The sequence below is a fragment of the Lygodium microphyllum genome, chromosome 13, assembly GCF_053477565.2.
Source record: "Lygodium microphyllum isolate KBCC chromosome 13, Lygodium_microphyllum_v1.1.10, whole genome shotgun sequence".
Lineage (NCBI taxonomy): Eukaryota > Viridiplantae > Streptophyta > Polypodiopsida > Schizaeales > Lygodiaceae > Lygodium > Lygodium microphyllum.
In genome coordinates this window covers 137,470,279-137,485,801 of record NC_141147.1, presented here as the reverse complement: position 1 = coordinate 137,485,801, position 15,523 = coordinate 137,470,279, and the positions used below count along the sequence as shown (strand labels likewise).

Sequence of the window (15,523 nt, the reverse complement as noted above, 5' to 3'; positions counted from 1 at the left end):
CAAGATCCGGATCTGGCTTCGCTGGACAATGTATATCATGTCCCTCAGCTTGGGGTGAACTTATTAAGATAGTTCAACAGCTTTGTCGGTTGGGGCAAGCAGTTTTCTTTACAGTGACCATAGTCGAGGTCCTTGACTCTCTGACTAGTTTAGTGATCGCTCACGGTGAGGCATAGCCTAATAGCCTATACCACATGATACACTTTCTGACCGAGCCGACTGCCAAAGGCTCCGTGTTCCATAGCTTCCAGGCCTTAGCCACATCTCGGGAGCCTACGCACAATGAGCGTCTTTGGCATTTTTGCTTAGGGCATCTTCATTATGACTCACTTTATGAGTTGTCACACCGTGAGCTGGTTGAGGGCCTTCCATGCCTAAAGCTAGCTCGAGATGTCTGTAAAGCCTGTCAACTCGGGAAGCAGCACTGTACCCCATTTCCTCAGTATTCTACACATAGAGCTGAGAATCCTCTTAGACTGATTCACGTTGATCTTTATGGGCCGACATCCACTGCTGCTTTGAACGGCGCATTGTACTTCTTTTTAATAGTGGATGATCATTCTCGATACATGTGGATATACTTCTTCAAGCATAAGTCAGATGCTTTCACATATTTTTCTACTTGGGTGCTGCTGGTTCATAACCAGACTGGTCGTCGTGTTGGATGCATGAGGAGTAATAGCAGTGGTGTTTATCTCCCACGAGTTTTTCAAGTTTCTACAGAAGCATGGCATTTCTTGCCAGCTCACCTCTACCAACTCCCTCTCTCAGAATGGAGTCGTAGAGTGTAGGAACTACGTAGTCATGCAAATGGCACACTCTATGTTGTTCGCAGCAGAGCTTCCTGAGCGCCTTCGGGTCGAGGCTGTTAACACTTTGGTGTACATCCTCAACCGGTACCCGACTGCGGCTCTTCCTCAAAAGACCCCGTATGAGGCATTTTTTGGCTCTCGGCTTGTTATTTCCCGTTTCAAAGTCTATGGGTGTCGTGCGTACACACACACGCCTAATGACAAGATAGGAAAGCTTACTCCCCGAGCTGATCTCCTTATTTTAGTGGGATATTCCTCTGAAGCAACAGCGTATCGTTTGTTCGATCCTCAAACAAACAAGGTGATCGTTAGGCGGGATGTCGTCTTTGACGAAAGGGATATTGTGCAGTCTTCTACACCAGATTCCGATCCGCTTCATTCTTCCACATCATCAGAGATCGTGCCTACTGAGCCTGGTCTACTTCTCGCTCCTGACATTTCCGCAGTTTCTTCACCTCCCAGGCCCCCTTCGCGAGACCTGTTACCTCACTAGTATCAGCAGACCATATGGGATTCGAGGATCCCACCACTGGATTCCACTCCGGAGAGACCTAGAAGATCTGCCCGGCTTGCTCCTCAGACATCGTTTGCATCACTATTTACGGCTAATTACATAGCGCATTCTGAGCCGAATACCTGGCAGGAGGCTCTTCAGCACCCTCAATGGCGAGAGGCCATGGAAAGGGAGCTAGGGAGTATTGACTGAAATGAGACTTGGACATTGGTGGATCGTCCAAGCCACAAGAAAGTCATCGGGACAAAGTGGATTTTTCGGACAAAGCTAAAAGCTGATGGGACTTTAGACAAGTACAAGGCTCACCTTGTAGTGCAAGGGTTTCAACAGAAGCACGGCATTGATTATGAAGAGACCTTTGCCCCTACTGCACGGTTAACTTCCTTTTGGTTAGCCGATACATCATATGGATGTCAAGAGTGCCTTCCTGAACGGATACTTGAAGGGGAAAGTCTATGTGGAGCAGCCATCGGGCTTTCCCTCAGGGAACCCTAGGGATACGATATTCCACTTGCAGAAAGCTCTTTATAGGTTGAAGCAAGCGCCGTGGTCTTGGTTCCATAGAATGGATGAGTTCTTACAGACTCATGGATATCATTCTACCCCTTATGACCCAAACTTATATGTTCGATCCACTCCAGAGGGGGTTAGCTATTCAGATTCTGCTGCCATAGCGGAAATTAAGGCTAAGCTTAAAGCTACATTTGAAATGACAAACCTTGGTTTGTTGTCTTATTTTTTGGGGATAGAGTTAGTTCGTTCTGGAGGATATATTTTTGTGTCACAGCAAAAGTACACACTTCAGCTTGTGGAACAGTACACTTCGGATCAGCGGTCAACCCGCCGGTTCTTCAATACCTGCTACCCAGGATCGGCTTGGGTACACCCTCTGTCAGAGTGCAACGGTGCGAAAGCGTAGGACTAAGAGAGAGAGAATGCAGAGAGAAGAGAGAGAAAGAGACAGTGAAAGATGAAGATCTGCTATATAAAGTGTGCTGTATACAAAGATATGCAGATATATACACGGGTGCAGTGCGCTGGACTGCGTGTCTCCACCACGACGATGCAACCTGCTGTTCACCTCGAAGTCCACTGCAATCTGCACGATCTCCTGTCTGAAATCTGCGAACAGAGACGGAGTCTACAAGTATCTCCAGCCTGGAACCTGCGTACAGAAGTGTGCAGGCAGACTGCTGAAAACTCAGCTATAAATAGCCAGAATCTGGGCGCCAAATAACTGCAGGTCGGCTGCATTAAATGCAGCCAACTGTACTGAAACAGGTCGGACTGCCACGTGGCAGTCCGACTGGACTGCAGTCCACCGACTGGCTCTGATCACTAACACCCCCTCTCAAAGCCTGGGCAGGGCAGAAGCCTGAGGGATCGGGCATGTCTCCGAAGTAGAGCCTGGGGAAGTGCCTTTGTAAACAAATCTGCAAGATTGTCCTCCGTCTTGCAGTACTCCACAGTGATGGTCTCATCCAAAAGCTTCTCTCTGATGAAGTGGTGTTGGATCTCTATGTGCTTCGTCCGGGCATGGAAAACAGCATTCCGTGCCAAGGCAATGCAACTCTCATTATCGCATTGCAGCAAAGTAGGACGAGTCTGGGGTCAGCCAAGCTCCTCCAACAATCTCCAAAGCCACACAGCCTCACATGTGGTGGAAGACGCGGCCCAATACTCCGCCTCAGTAGATGAAAGGGCTATCGTGGGCTGCTTCTATCATGGGCTGCTTCTTGCTACTCCATGAGATAACACCAGCACCCAAGGAAAAACAATAACCTGTAGTAGACTACCTGTGGTCCACATCACCAGCCCAATCCGAGTCGCTCCAACCTGCAAGTACAAAATCTGAACCACCTGTGCCTGCTAGATAGTGAATCCCTGAGTCAGATGTCCCTCTCAAATACCGAAGTACCCTCTGGGCAGCCTGCCAATGCACCGTCTGAGGTTCACTCATGAACCCCGCCAAGAGCCCAATAGCAAAACAAAGATCAACACGAGTGTTGAGGAGCCAAATCAATGATTCAATCAACTAACGATAGCGGGAAGCATCCGCCATGGAAGAAGCTGAATGTAAAGTGGCCTTCCAGTTCGGATCCATAGGTGTAGAAATGGTCCGACAATCCTCCATCGCAAAAGAAACCAAGAGCTCCTGTACATATCTCTGCTGAGAGATGAAAATCCCCCTCTGAGACTGATAAATCTCATGGCCCAAGAAGAAATGGAGTAGACCCAAGTCTGTCATCTCGAACGTCCGATGTAAAGTTGCCTTCGTCTCTCTGACCTTCTGTGCATGATCACCCGTGACAATCAAATCATCAACATACAACACAAAAAGCACACAACCAGCCTCGGAAGTGTGTACATAAAGCTGCGGATCGGCCTTGAAACGCCGATATCCCAACTGTGACTGAAGGAACGAATCAATCTTCTCGTTCCATGCACGCGGAGCCTGCTTGAGGCCATACAAGGCCTTCTTCAACCTGTAGACTTGCCCATCTGAAGATCCAAAGCCAGGAGGCTATTCTACATAGATCTCCTCCTTCAAATCACCATTGAGGAAGGCCGACTTCACATCCCATTGGTAGACAGGCCAGCCAAGGCAAGAACAGCTCGAATAGTCGTCATACGAGCAGTGGGGGCAAAAGTATCATGACAATCAATCCCTGGGCGCTGTGCAAAACCTTTAGCAACAAAGCGAGCCTTGTGCTTGCCCAAAGAACCATCGCTAAGGTACTTGGTCTTGAAGACCCATTTGATTCCAATCACCTTCTTATTCGGGGGGCGAGGCACGAGTGACCAAGTGCCATTCCTCTCAATAGCCTCCAACTCGGCTTCCATAGCTTTCTTCCATGGTGCGGACTGTAAAGCCTCCTTCACGGAGGTGGGCTCTCGATCCTACATAACACGGGTCATCAAACAATAGTTAGAGCAAACAAGCTCCGTAGAATGTGCCTAGTGCCTCCGTGACCGCCGCGGACCATCTTGCGGTCCCCACTCCTTAGGGACCCCCTCGATCCCTGAATCACGAAGTGTGTCACGGGCCCAACGAGAAAGCCGGACCTCTCCTCGTCTCTCTCCATCAGCGGAAGGCTCTAGGATATCCACCAGTGGTAACTCCTCGGGGGTGACCGATGAAACAGTAGACTTTGTATCAAAAACAGAATCGGAATCAAAAGGCGCGGGCTCCAAAGGAACTGTCTCGAGAGCCCAACTCTCCCCTGGATCTCCAAGAACGGGATGTTCCTCACCCGCTGCCATGGCCGGAACCTCCACGAACCGCACATCTCGACTAGTGTACACATCCCACTTTACGGGATCATACAAACGATAGCCTTGGGACTAAGAGCTGTAGCCAACAAACACCTGTCTTCGAGAAGCTGCTTCAAATTTATCACGATGAGTCTTGGGAATGTGAACATAGGCATCACACCTAAAGACCCTAAAATAAGAAACATCCGGCTTAGTCCCAAAGTAAGCCTCAAAAGGTGTAATCCCATCAACGGCCGAAGTGGGGGATCGGTTAAGGATGTGGACTGTAGTAGCCACAGCCTCGGCCCACAGAAACTGAGGTGTCTGTCGGTGCTCCATCATGGTGTGCACCATCTCGATCACACTTCGGTTCTTCCCTTCGAGAATGTCATTTTCTTGAGGAGTGTTGGTGTTAGCAAACTCCTGGTAAACGCCTTTATCTGCACAAAAATGAGCAAACTCATTAGAAATAAATTCACCACCCTTGTCGGATCGCAAGGTCTTCAATCGCCGGCCTAATCGGTTCTCCTCAAAGAGAAGCCAATCCTTGAAGTGGGAGAAAGCTTCTGACTTCAACGCCAAGAAATAGGCCCATGTCATCCTGCTGTAGTCATCTACGATCAACATGAAGTACGAGCTTCCTCTCAAGGACTCATTCCTCATATGGCCACAAAGATCTGTAGATACAAGCTCCATCAGTGAAGTAGACCGCCGCGAAGCTTTGTTGGGAATCGCATCCCTATGCTATTTCCCACAAATGCAGGAGACGCATGGCTGCTAGCTCACCACTATGTCCGGCAACCCTCGAACAAGCTGTCCACGTGACGCCCTCCGAAGATAATCATAGTTGAGGTGACCAAATCGAGCATGCCATAGCTCTGACTGTGTCTGAGAGGTAAGAAGAAGAGTAGAGAGGGCGGTAGAAGACTTCAATTTGTAGATGCCGTTCTCCTCATATCCTGATGAGAGAACCTTCCTTGACCCACGATCAAGGACTCGCACCGAATCACTGTCAAACTCCACCATAAGTCCAAGGGAACAAATCTTATGAACTGACAGTAGATGATACCCTAAACCTGGTACATGCAAGACCTCTGAGGTATGGGTACCACCACGTCCATCTGGAATAAGATGCATCTCACCCCGTCTTGCAATAGACACCGAAGAGCTATCTCCAATGAGAATCTGCCCACGCAAAGGTCGCAACTGGGCAACACCATCTGATGAATGAGTCATGTGCCGAGAGGCACCACTGTCTACGATCCACTCTCGAGCCTGGGAAGCTGTCATCGCAGCATCAGAAGCATTCGGTGTAGAGTCCTCAATGACAGCTAGATGAAGAAACGCAGCTGATGAGGGTGCAACCACCGCTCCAGAATCCTTCGTGTCCTTCTTGTTGGTGTCCTTCTTGTCTTTGTTAGGACAATCTTTCTTCCAATGGCCGGTCTTTCCACAAATATGGCATGTGGATTTTTTGTCCTTGTCCTTCTTTGACTTGTTATCCCCCTTCTTCTTCTTTTGGTCCTTCTCCTTCTTCTGAGAGGCTTGACCTGTCAGTGCCTCCGACTTGGAAGCATTCTGTCCCTTCAGTTGTTCCTCTTGGTCCAAGACCATAGGAACCAACTCTTCCCACCGAAGAGTGGACTCTCGCCCCGAAGCAATAAGGGCGGAGTAGAAAGCACCGAATCGTGGCAGCAACTGGGACAAGAGTGTGATTGCCATGTCTTCGGAGGAAATCAGCTTCCCCGCATTCTGAACCTGCATCTGAAGTTGTCTAAGCTTGTTGATGTGCTCCCGCATCGAAGAAGACTTATTCACGGACAAGGTCTGCATCTACACCTCCAAAGAAATCCGCTTCATAAGGGTTATCCGGTTATACATCTAATCAAGCTCCAGCCATATCTCCCGAGCCACCGTTAAGTGCTCGATGTAAGGAACGAATCCGGGCATTCAGTTTGTCCCAGTGAGACTGTGCCTTGGCCAACTCCGCACGAGCATCGGAAGATAGTTTGGACTCATCTCTCACGGAGGGCCGGTCGATCTCCTGTACAAGCTCCGCCAAATCGTAGGACTTAAGGATGGCCAACATCATCACGAGCCAGATGCGGTAATTGTCGCCATCGAGCTTCTAATCTGCGGGAAGAGCCGGTAAGACAGGCACCTTCCGGTCCATGATCATTTGGAACTCCAAGTCAATCTCTGTAGACATCTTCACTTGTAATGCCTTTACAACCGCAAAAGCAGCCCCCTCTGACTGTGAAAACGCAGCCTGCTAGGGCTCTTCCGCGTCCCGAAACTTCTTCACCCGCAGGAGGCGATGAAAAAGCAAAACCTGCACTTAAGAGCTGAAAACTCAAACTTCCTCCTCATCAAACAGCAGTAAACAGCAGCAAATCCACAACCTGGACTCCTTTCCCGCACGCCCACACTTGCTTCAGCCTTGTTCCGAGGCGCAGCCCTCCTGCTTGCCCTCAAACGCTGAAAACGCAGCCTTGTGTCGCGATGGAAACTCCTCTTCAGGTTGGTTCTTCGCTCAGACAGCCCTTCTACACTGCTCTGATACCATGTCAGAGTGCAGCGGTGCGGAAGCGTAGGACTGAGAGAGAGAGAACACAGAGAGAAGAGAGAGAAAGAGACAGTGGAAGATGAAGATCGGCTCTATAAAGTGTGTGCTGTATACAAAGATATGCAGATATATACACGGGCACAGTGCGCTGGACTGCATGTCTCCACCTCGACGATGCAACCTGCTGTTCACCTCGAAGTCCGCTGCAGTCTGCACGATCTCCTGTCTGAAATCTGCGAACAGAGACGGAGTCTGCACGTATCTCCAGCCTGGAACATGCGTACAGAAGTGTGTAGGCAGACTGCTGAAAACTCAGCTATAAATAGCCAGAATCTGGGCGCCAAATAACTGCAGGTCGTCTGCATTAAATGCAGCCGACTGTACTGAAACAGGTCGGACTGCCACGTGGCAGTCCAACTGTACAGTCCGACTGGACTGCAGTCCCCGACTGGCTGCTGGCTGCTGGCTGCAGTCCGACTGGCTTTGATCGCTAACACCCTCCCCTACTTCTTTAGCTTGACGGAGAGAGAGTGCTTCCCTCTTGCTTTCCCTTCCAGTTCGAGAGGGGGCGGCTCCTACTCTTGATCGTGACAGTGATGATGCTTACAGGTTTTTTAGACATTACATTCACTTATTATTTTGTATTGTATTATGGGCATTTGTAACTTCATCCACACTATCAAGATGACCTGATTGTAAAAGGACACTTGGACAAGTGAACACTTCCCCTGCGAAGGCATTGTCCTAGTGGCACCGTTGCATAGCATATTGCATGAGCATGACATCTTGCATCTCCCTTTGCATTACCCTATGCATTGGCATTCTGTTCATGTCAACATGCATCTGTGTGCATTTATCCATTTTCGGTCTTTTGGAGTGGTCGACTCTAGGATCCACCATATTCGTAGCATAGCACATGGCAGTTCTCCTAAAGGCAGTTTCCCTACCCTTGCTTGCTTGCTTGCTTTGCTTATCTTGCTAAGCCCACCGTTTTTTTTTTGCCTCTCATATATTCTACACATGATTGGCACATACACTCACTTTTATCATCCTTAGGCATTTATTCTCGTCAGTGCGAGGGATTGGCTTGCTAGTATTGTGAATAACTTGGGTTTAAAACTCTCTTTATCTTTTCCTATCTGTCACTTAATCGGCCGCTGCCCCTATATTACTTATGTATTTTCAAAACACTTTTCAAAAAAAAAAACAAAACAAAACAAAACAAACAAGTCCATTGTTGATTCCATCCGCCTTTGTAGACCTTGGTAGGTCCTTGGGCAGCCGACGAGCACCCTTGGTCCGATGCCCTGACCTCTCTGGGGTGATCACTTGGGCTCCCTTGGTAAAATATCCATCGCCTCTATAGTCTTGGTAGACCACTCGACAGCCGACGTGCACCTTTTGTCCGATGCCCTAGCTGCTTTGGGATGGGACGCCTTGGGGTAAATCAAAATTTAGGCTGGCCTACTTTTCTCGTCCTATTTTTTGCCTGAGAGGGGGAATTGTGCTAAGAAATGCACTAAGCCACTTAAACAGCCCCAAAACATGCTTATTTTAGGCTTATTTTAGCCAAAACCCTAAAACGGGAAGCGGATCGAGAAAGTTAAGTGGGAGAGGATCTAGAACCCTAATTTTCTACACCCCGGTCACGGAGGATATCTCAGCCCTTGCTGTCCATCACTGTTCCCTACAGTCTGGCGCCTGTTTCCAACCCTCCACACACTGATTGCTGCTGTTTCTACCTACCGACTGACTTTTGTTTATCTGCACTGCTGTCGTACAGCTTGCCACGCCAGCAAACTGCTGCATTTGCAAGCTCCAGCTGCCGCCCTGCTCTCTCTCATGGAGGCTCTGTTTTTAGTCTTTCTCTCTCCTGCAAACTGTCTTGCCTGCTTTTTTAGTCTCTCTCTCCTGTAGGCTCCATTTTTAGTCTTTCTCTCTCCTGCAAGCTGTCTTACCTGCGTTTTTAGTCTTTCTCTCTCTTGTAGGCTCCGTTTTTAGTCTTTCTCTCTCCTCACTGTTGTCTGCATCAAATCCAGCTTCTCACTGCTACGTTTGCTAGTGTTCGACATCCGAAGGCTGCCTTGCTGTGATCCGGGATCTGTTCGGAGTACGACACACTCTTCAACTCATTACCCCTGCCTTGATCCTAGAGATACAGGAGTTCGAGGTTCAATATTCATTCACTGCATAGTGTGTTTGCTGCATGAGCATCATATTATTAGTAGTCACATCATTTCATTTATTCAATGTGTTCATTGTCTCTGAGTTACTCTAACCCTAACCCTAACTGTGTTCTTTTTATCAGTCTGTGCTTTGTCGTACGGTTTCTGTTTATGTTTCTGTGTTAGGGTATTTTTCTTTACAACCTCCCCTATAACCTTAGAGACGTCTCATGCTCAAGTAGTATTGAGGACATTTGGAAAGACGTCTGAGACCACAAAGCATTGGCCACCCCATCAAACTCTGAAGAGAGCTTATAGAGCACAATCCCCACAAGATAAGCCTCTAGAGAAACAAACAACATATGTCAAAGCCGGTCCTATACGTGTGTGACACGAAGTAAGAAAGACTAAATAGTGTCCTTAGGCTCGAACCACAGCATTGGCCACTTTATCAAACTCCAAAGAAAGCTTGTAGAGCATAGTCCTCACAAGATGAGCCTTTTGAAGGGCAAATTACATGTGTCAAAGTTGGTCCTGTATCTATGTGATACAAAGTAAGACGAACTGAATAATGTCCTTAGACTCGAAATTCATCTACTCGAGCTGTCCATAAAGAGTGATGGCCTACATAGATGAAGGAGTCTCATACAACATTGGAAGCTTTGCCCAAATTGCGGGAGAAGTCCTGCAAGTGGTGACTACCGAAGGAACTTCCTTGGAAATGCAGCAAAGAAGGGAAGAATATGCAAAAGTGTCATCAATATCCATGTGAGCACAGCCTCTTCATAGTTGTCCTTGTCAAAACCAGTTGGAAGAGGAACAGGACACTCAGGACGCTTAGGACGCTCACAAGCTCCAAATACAATGTACAAAAAACACTTCTGCACAAACCAAGCTTTTACAACAGCACTCCATGTGAGATAATCAGGGCCATGTAAGTTGTCATCATTTTAAGCACTACTTGTTGGGGCAAGCCTTCATCATTTTGTTACATGTGGATAAAGCGTGAAACCCAGCTGATGGAAGGATCCATCAGGTAGGCCTGATAGACGGCAGCTTACCCTTTGGTGGATGCTGGCAGTTTGAGTGCACTTATCTCCATGGTGATAATGTCAATCTGCATGGCCCTTGTGAGCTGGGCTACACACATGCTACAATGGCAATTACAGAATGGGAAGAAGACCGTAATAGGCATCAAGATCTAGATTCTTTAATGTTGCTAACTCTTGTGGAACAAAGACCAGTCCCCAGAAGGGACTGCCATAGGTTATGAGACTAATGTGTTGAAGAGCCACCCAGCTCCTGAAAGTGTGCTTAAAATCAGTCTCTCCAACCTAGCAAGGCTGCACGCCCCCTCACACACACACACACACACATATTCTCTTCAGCAGGCAGGCTTAACTCTTGTGGAACAAAGACCAGTCCCCAGAAGGGACTGCCATAGGTTATGAGACTAATGTGTTGAAGAGCCACCCAGCTCCTGAAAGTGTGCTTAAAGCAGTCTCTCCAACCTAGCGAGGCTGCATGCCCCCTCACACACACACACACACACACACACATATTCTCTTCAGCAGGCAGGCTTAATGATGAAAAATGGGCCCTGAAAAATCATCCAACATACACTTAAGAAAACATCACCTCTAGCTCCCTGTCTTCAAGGAAAAACAGGCAACTGTTCTGCTATCTGCTAGAAGTATTGTAGACAATATTAGTCTCACACACCATCCCTTCTTGTCATTAAAAACTTTTACTCCATCCAAATCTCTTTGCAACCCCTTTTTGTGGATTATGGGTTAGGATTAATGATTATATCATGTGCATGTAACAGGATCCAAATAGTACCAAACGTGTGCCTCATAACTATATATCAATCCGTCAAACTCATCAATATAGCAGCTTAACCCCATAGTGTTGCTGTTCCTCTCTATTACACCCCCCCCCCCAAAAAAACTTTTTTTCCTCCTTTGTCAGGGACTACTGTGAGTTACCCTGCAAAGCAGCTGGTCTGGTATGCCCAACCCCAACAATCTCTGGAACAAGCCAGCACATGGTGCACAATGAAAAGCCTTCCTAAAGCCCACAAAGCAACAATAAACTTTCTCCTTCTAATAGCATGCCTCCTCAATGATATCAGGCTGTGTAAAGATGTGGTCAATAGTAGAGAAAACCCTCTTAAACCCTGTCTATCTTCTGACTCTGCATTACTGTGTCTCTGCAAACGAGCTGCTGTCATCCTCTTTAAGTACCAAACAACATAGCAGATAGACTGCCAACCATAGTGTTCACATCAAAGGGTCAAACTATGGGTACAATGATCTTCAAGGAGTAAAAGGAACTTCAAAAGATCTTATCCCTCCTATATATGTGATAAGCCGATATACTAATTCACTTGGCAAGCTAGCATTGATTTCACCTTCTTGTTCATGGAATAATTGTAAAAAATCACCTGCACGGGGCTTTGATAGGAGATTTGAAGTGGTCTGAACAGTACTTCTGACTTTAGATGCCTGATTTATTCAAGAACCAAAAACTGAAGCCTTGTCCAAACAAGCTTTAGTATGTGTTTGTACAGACTTGTCCTTATGTCAATGTTTGACAGCTACAGATGCTTTCAGCTAGCTGATAGCATCGTTGCTGTTTTTGATTGGTCTACATTGTTGCCAAATGGCACTTCATGATACAAGAATACATTTAATAAAGAGTACAGACAGCCATGTCATCTATGAGATTATTTGCTGGCAATGCCTCTGCAAATGTTTCTCAAGCAAGATGATCAGACCTCCGTTTCATAGTCTATTCAAAGTGGATGAGTGAAAGAGTCATCCTAGCATATAGAGAACTTTGAGGACTGCACATCAAGTAAACAACTAGCAGCATTAGCCGCCTCAGGACGCAACAAGTATGTGTGCAGTTGCAACCTTAGTTCTGAAACTAGTGTCAGAAACTCCTCATTGGGATTTTCTTTTGCTGCAATTAGGGCGGCCAAATATTTTCTTCTGGTCACTTCAATTTCTTCAGCCACAGGATCAGGTGCATTAACCGGTTCATCCTGCGATCAAACAACAATCACTGGGCTCTTTACGAAACTCTTTACTGGAACAGAAACTTATATGATGATATATACCATATCTAATCCAGTTAATAATGAACCACCCTGCCCTTGCAAACCTTCCACCCAAAAGAACAAAAAAAACACCCCCTCTTCTTCCCTTTCTTTTTCGCCAACTGAGAACGAAATGTAATTTGCTCCAACCACAACATGCATACAGCTACCAGCCTTGTGAAGCCTTGTATCACAGCAACTTACCATAGCTAATTCATCAGTCGAAGTTAACATTTTATCTGCTTGCTCGTCATCAAAACTGGTTGTAATATTTTTTATCTGGATGAGGAGTGCTGCAACTTGACATCGCATGCTATTCAGCTCCTCCTGTACTTTAGACGCTTTAACATTTGATTCTTCAACATCAGCTTCTGCCTTTTCCAGAAGTGACTGAAGATCTGCAACCTCATGCTGCTTACACAAGAAATGCAGGTGGGAAGTGTGACATTAAGTGCCGTGCTAACATCATTCTTGCAAAAGCTAAGATTAATTTAAATCCACCTGTTTTTCTGAGAGTTGATCTTGTGCTTTTTGAATCTCCCACTCCTTCAATGATATTTGTTTCTGCAACTCATCAATGTTCCCTTGTAGCTGGAGAAGCTCTGTTTGCTGAGAGGCCTCCTCTGCAGCTTGCAGCTGACTGTCCTTTTCCTGTAGCTTTAGTTCCAACTGTTCTATGTAGCTCTGTAACTGCACATGCTTAGCCTTGTTTATAGCAGTTTGATCTACATCAAGACCTGTGGAGAAAGGAAGCATCGGAATCTCATCCGAGTACAGTTCCCGGCTATCAGAAAATGCATTTTCAGCAGCACTGTCCCAAAACAAGCCCTCTTTAAAGTCCCCTTTTTTTCCTCGTGCAAGCTGACCGCGACCTTTCTTCCCCCTTTGGAAAGGCTCAACCATCTGGCAAATTCAAAAACGATATATTCAATCCCACTGCACACTGCTTCCTATTACAAAACTCACATCATCAATAGCATGCAAACTATAACAAGCTGATTGTAAAACAAATGCAAAAAAAAACACAGAAGCCTGAAAAGTCTCTGTGAAAGACTCAAACGCTGCAGAGCTGCTAAAACTTATGAGTACATCCAAGTGTGAAATGATGAAGCATAAATCAAAGTTACATTCTGCGAAGACAAAGACACTAGCAGACCTTCTTTAATGGCAGAGCATCACGAGAGGGGGTAGGTGTGTATATCATAGAGGCATGTCGCGGGAATGATTTGCTGTTCTGTTGATCCTGCAGACACAGGGAGTTAACGAAACAGATTTACATCAAGGTGCTTCTGACATCAATGCCCCTCCTGGCCTCTCTCCTCACTCCCTCTCAGAGAAGAACAGGAAACAAATAGGTACATTACTAATACATATGCTGCAACAGCATCGTCACTACTTATACAACTTTGCCTGACACACAATATGCTTACACCAAAATCCTATGCTAGTTCCTAAACTTGGCAGGAACTGCAGCCAAGCATTAACGATTTACAGTAGAATGATTTCCCGTGCTGTCAACCAATTGAATTGCGGCTGACAGTGCTCAGATGGTTTTAACCTACTGACTTCCTGCAGGCAATGGTTCACATTGTTCATCATACTTAGCCACGATGGTTAGCGTAGCACAGAGCCAAAAAATGACAAAATCCTGAATTCAGAGACCAAACCAAGGGCAAAATGTTCGAGAACAAAGGTGTACACATGGAAGTAAAACAATAGGTTCTCCTTTTGAAATAGCAGAGCATACCCATAGCTTAATTTCGTTGCAGGAAGTACAAGTACTACAAACTGAATTGGTTATATCCAAAAGAACAACTTGAGCTCTAAGCAGTGAGGTTTCAATCATAGTACTTGCATTGAACAATCGTAATCTACCTTGTAAACGGAAGAAAACAGGTGCAATACATACCATAAAAGTTTCCACCAGAGGAAACATCTCTACCAGGCTCTGGTAGAGCACTTTGTCAACATTGCCCTCAGGCCCAGTGCTGGGAAGGAGGGAGGAGAGCGACGACGGAGATGATGCAATCGAGTGATTGTATCCACTGTCAAAATTCCAGCTTCCTCCTGCACTGGAAAGCTTCCTTTCTCTCAAATTGTCAGGATAGAAAGAATCTCTGTCAGAATCCCATCTCTTTGGATAATGTTGACTAGCAGGAGCATGTTGCCCTACTTCCATAGCTGGAATGTTGAAGTCCCCTTCCCTCTGTGCCTCTCCCCCTTGTCAGGAGCGAGAGCAAAGGCAGTCAAGGGAGTAATGAAGCATGAATTATGCTAGACGAGATCTGTATGAACGCTTTGAAGATCTGTCGTGTGTGAAGGGGAGGTAAGAGGGATTGTTGGTTAGGGTTTCAAAAAATTTGAGGGTTAGGTGAGGGTGCAATACTTGCAAAAGCTGCTGCAGGAAAAGGGCGTGCAGTCCGAGGGAGGGGGTACAGAAAAAGACCCATTTTCTTTTATGCTCTTCTTCTTCTTCTTCTTCTTCTCTCTCTCTCTCTCTCTCTCTCTCTCTCTCTCTCTCTCTCTCTCTGCGCGTACAGAGAGAACGAGAGAGAGACCCAATGCACAGATCTTTTAGGGCCCACTCCCTCTCTCCTGCACGATTGCGAGCAGAGGCGTTCTGCCACGCGCGCGCAGAGAAATGCTAAGAGAAATGGCAGGAAGAAGCAATCCTCGTGATTCTTCTGTGTTGTGTTCTCTTTTTTGCCCTTTCGGGGAGGACAGTTAACCTTCGGAGGAAGAAAGAGAAGCAGCAGTTAATTAACGAACGAGCGTCTGCATTTCGGCCTCTTCTCGGGCGCTAAACGTCCCGAAACTTTCCTCAATCCTCACTTGAGGCCAGGTTCTCTATCTTTCTCACAGCGAGTAAAAGGCCAGTCCCGTGCGCGACAAGCGAAGCTTCGCTCGACAATTCATTCTCTCTCTCTCTCTCTCTCTCTCTCTCTCTCTCTCTCTCTTATTTTCCATCTCTATTTTTAATTTTTTTCTTCTTTCTCTCTCTTTCCTCCCTTGACTCCTTATGTCTAATTTTCCCTCTACCTCTCTCTTTCTTTCTCTCTCCTTTTCTTTTTTTCTCTCTTATTCTCTTTTTAAATTATTTTTTCACTC

General features: G+C 46.5%; 1 protein-coding gene across 1 annotated transcript; it reads right to left on the bottom strand.

Annotated features, from left to right (window-relative positions):
- Nucleotides 1-11,781: 11,781 nt before the first annotated feature.
- LOC148027264 (protein MICROTUBULE BINDING PROTEIN 2C-like) lies at nucleotides 11,782-15,272 on the bottom strand. The gene is made up of 5 exons (XM_087691839.1): nucleotides 14,325-15,272; nucleotides 13,572-13,658; nucleotides 12,917-13,318; nucleotides 12,620-12,826; nucleotides 11,782-12,361 (listed from the first exon to the last, which is right to left on the bottom strand). Exons 1-5 carry the CDS (start codon nucleotides 14,592-14,594, stop codon nucleotides 12,137-12,139), a joined length of 1,191 nt encoding a protein of 396 aa, XP_087547965.1. The 5' UTR covers nucleotides 14,595-15,272; the 3' UTR covers nucleotides 11,782-12,136.
- Between the last annotated feature and the right edge of the window lie 251 nt (nucleotides 15,273-15,523).

Coding starts and splice junctions, on each gene's coding strand:
- LOC148027264 (XM_087691839.1), bottom strand. CDS start 14,594: ATGGAAGTAGGGCAACATGCTCCTGCTAGTCAACATTATCCAAAGAGA. Junction 13,319..13,571: donor ATGCTCTGCCATTAAAGAAG/GTCTGCTAGTGT, acceptor TGAATTTGCCAG/ATGGTTGAGCCTTTCCAAAG. Junction 12,827..12,916: donor ATCAACTCTCAGAAAAACAG/GTGGATTTAAAT, acceptor TTGTGTAAGCAG/CATGAGGTTGCAGATCTTCA.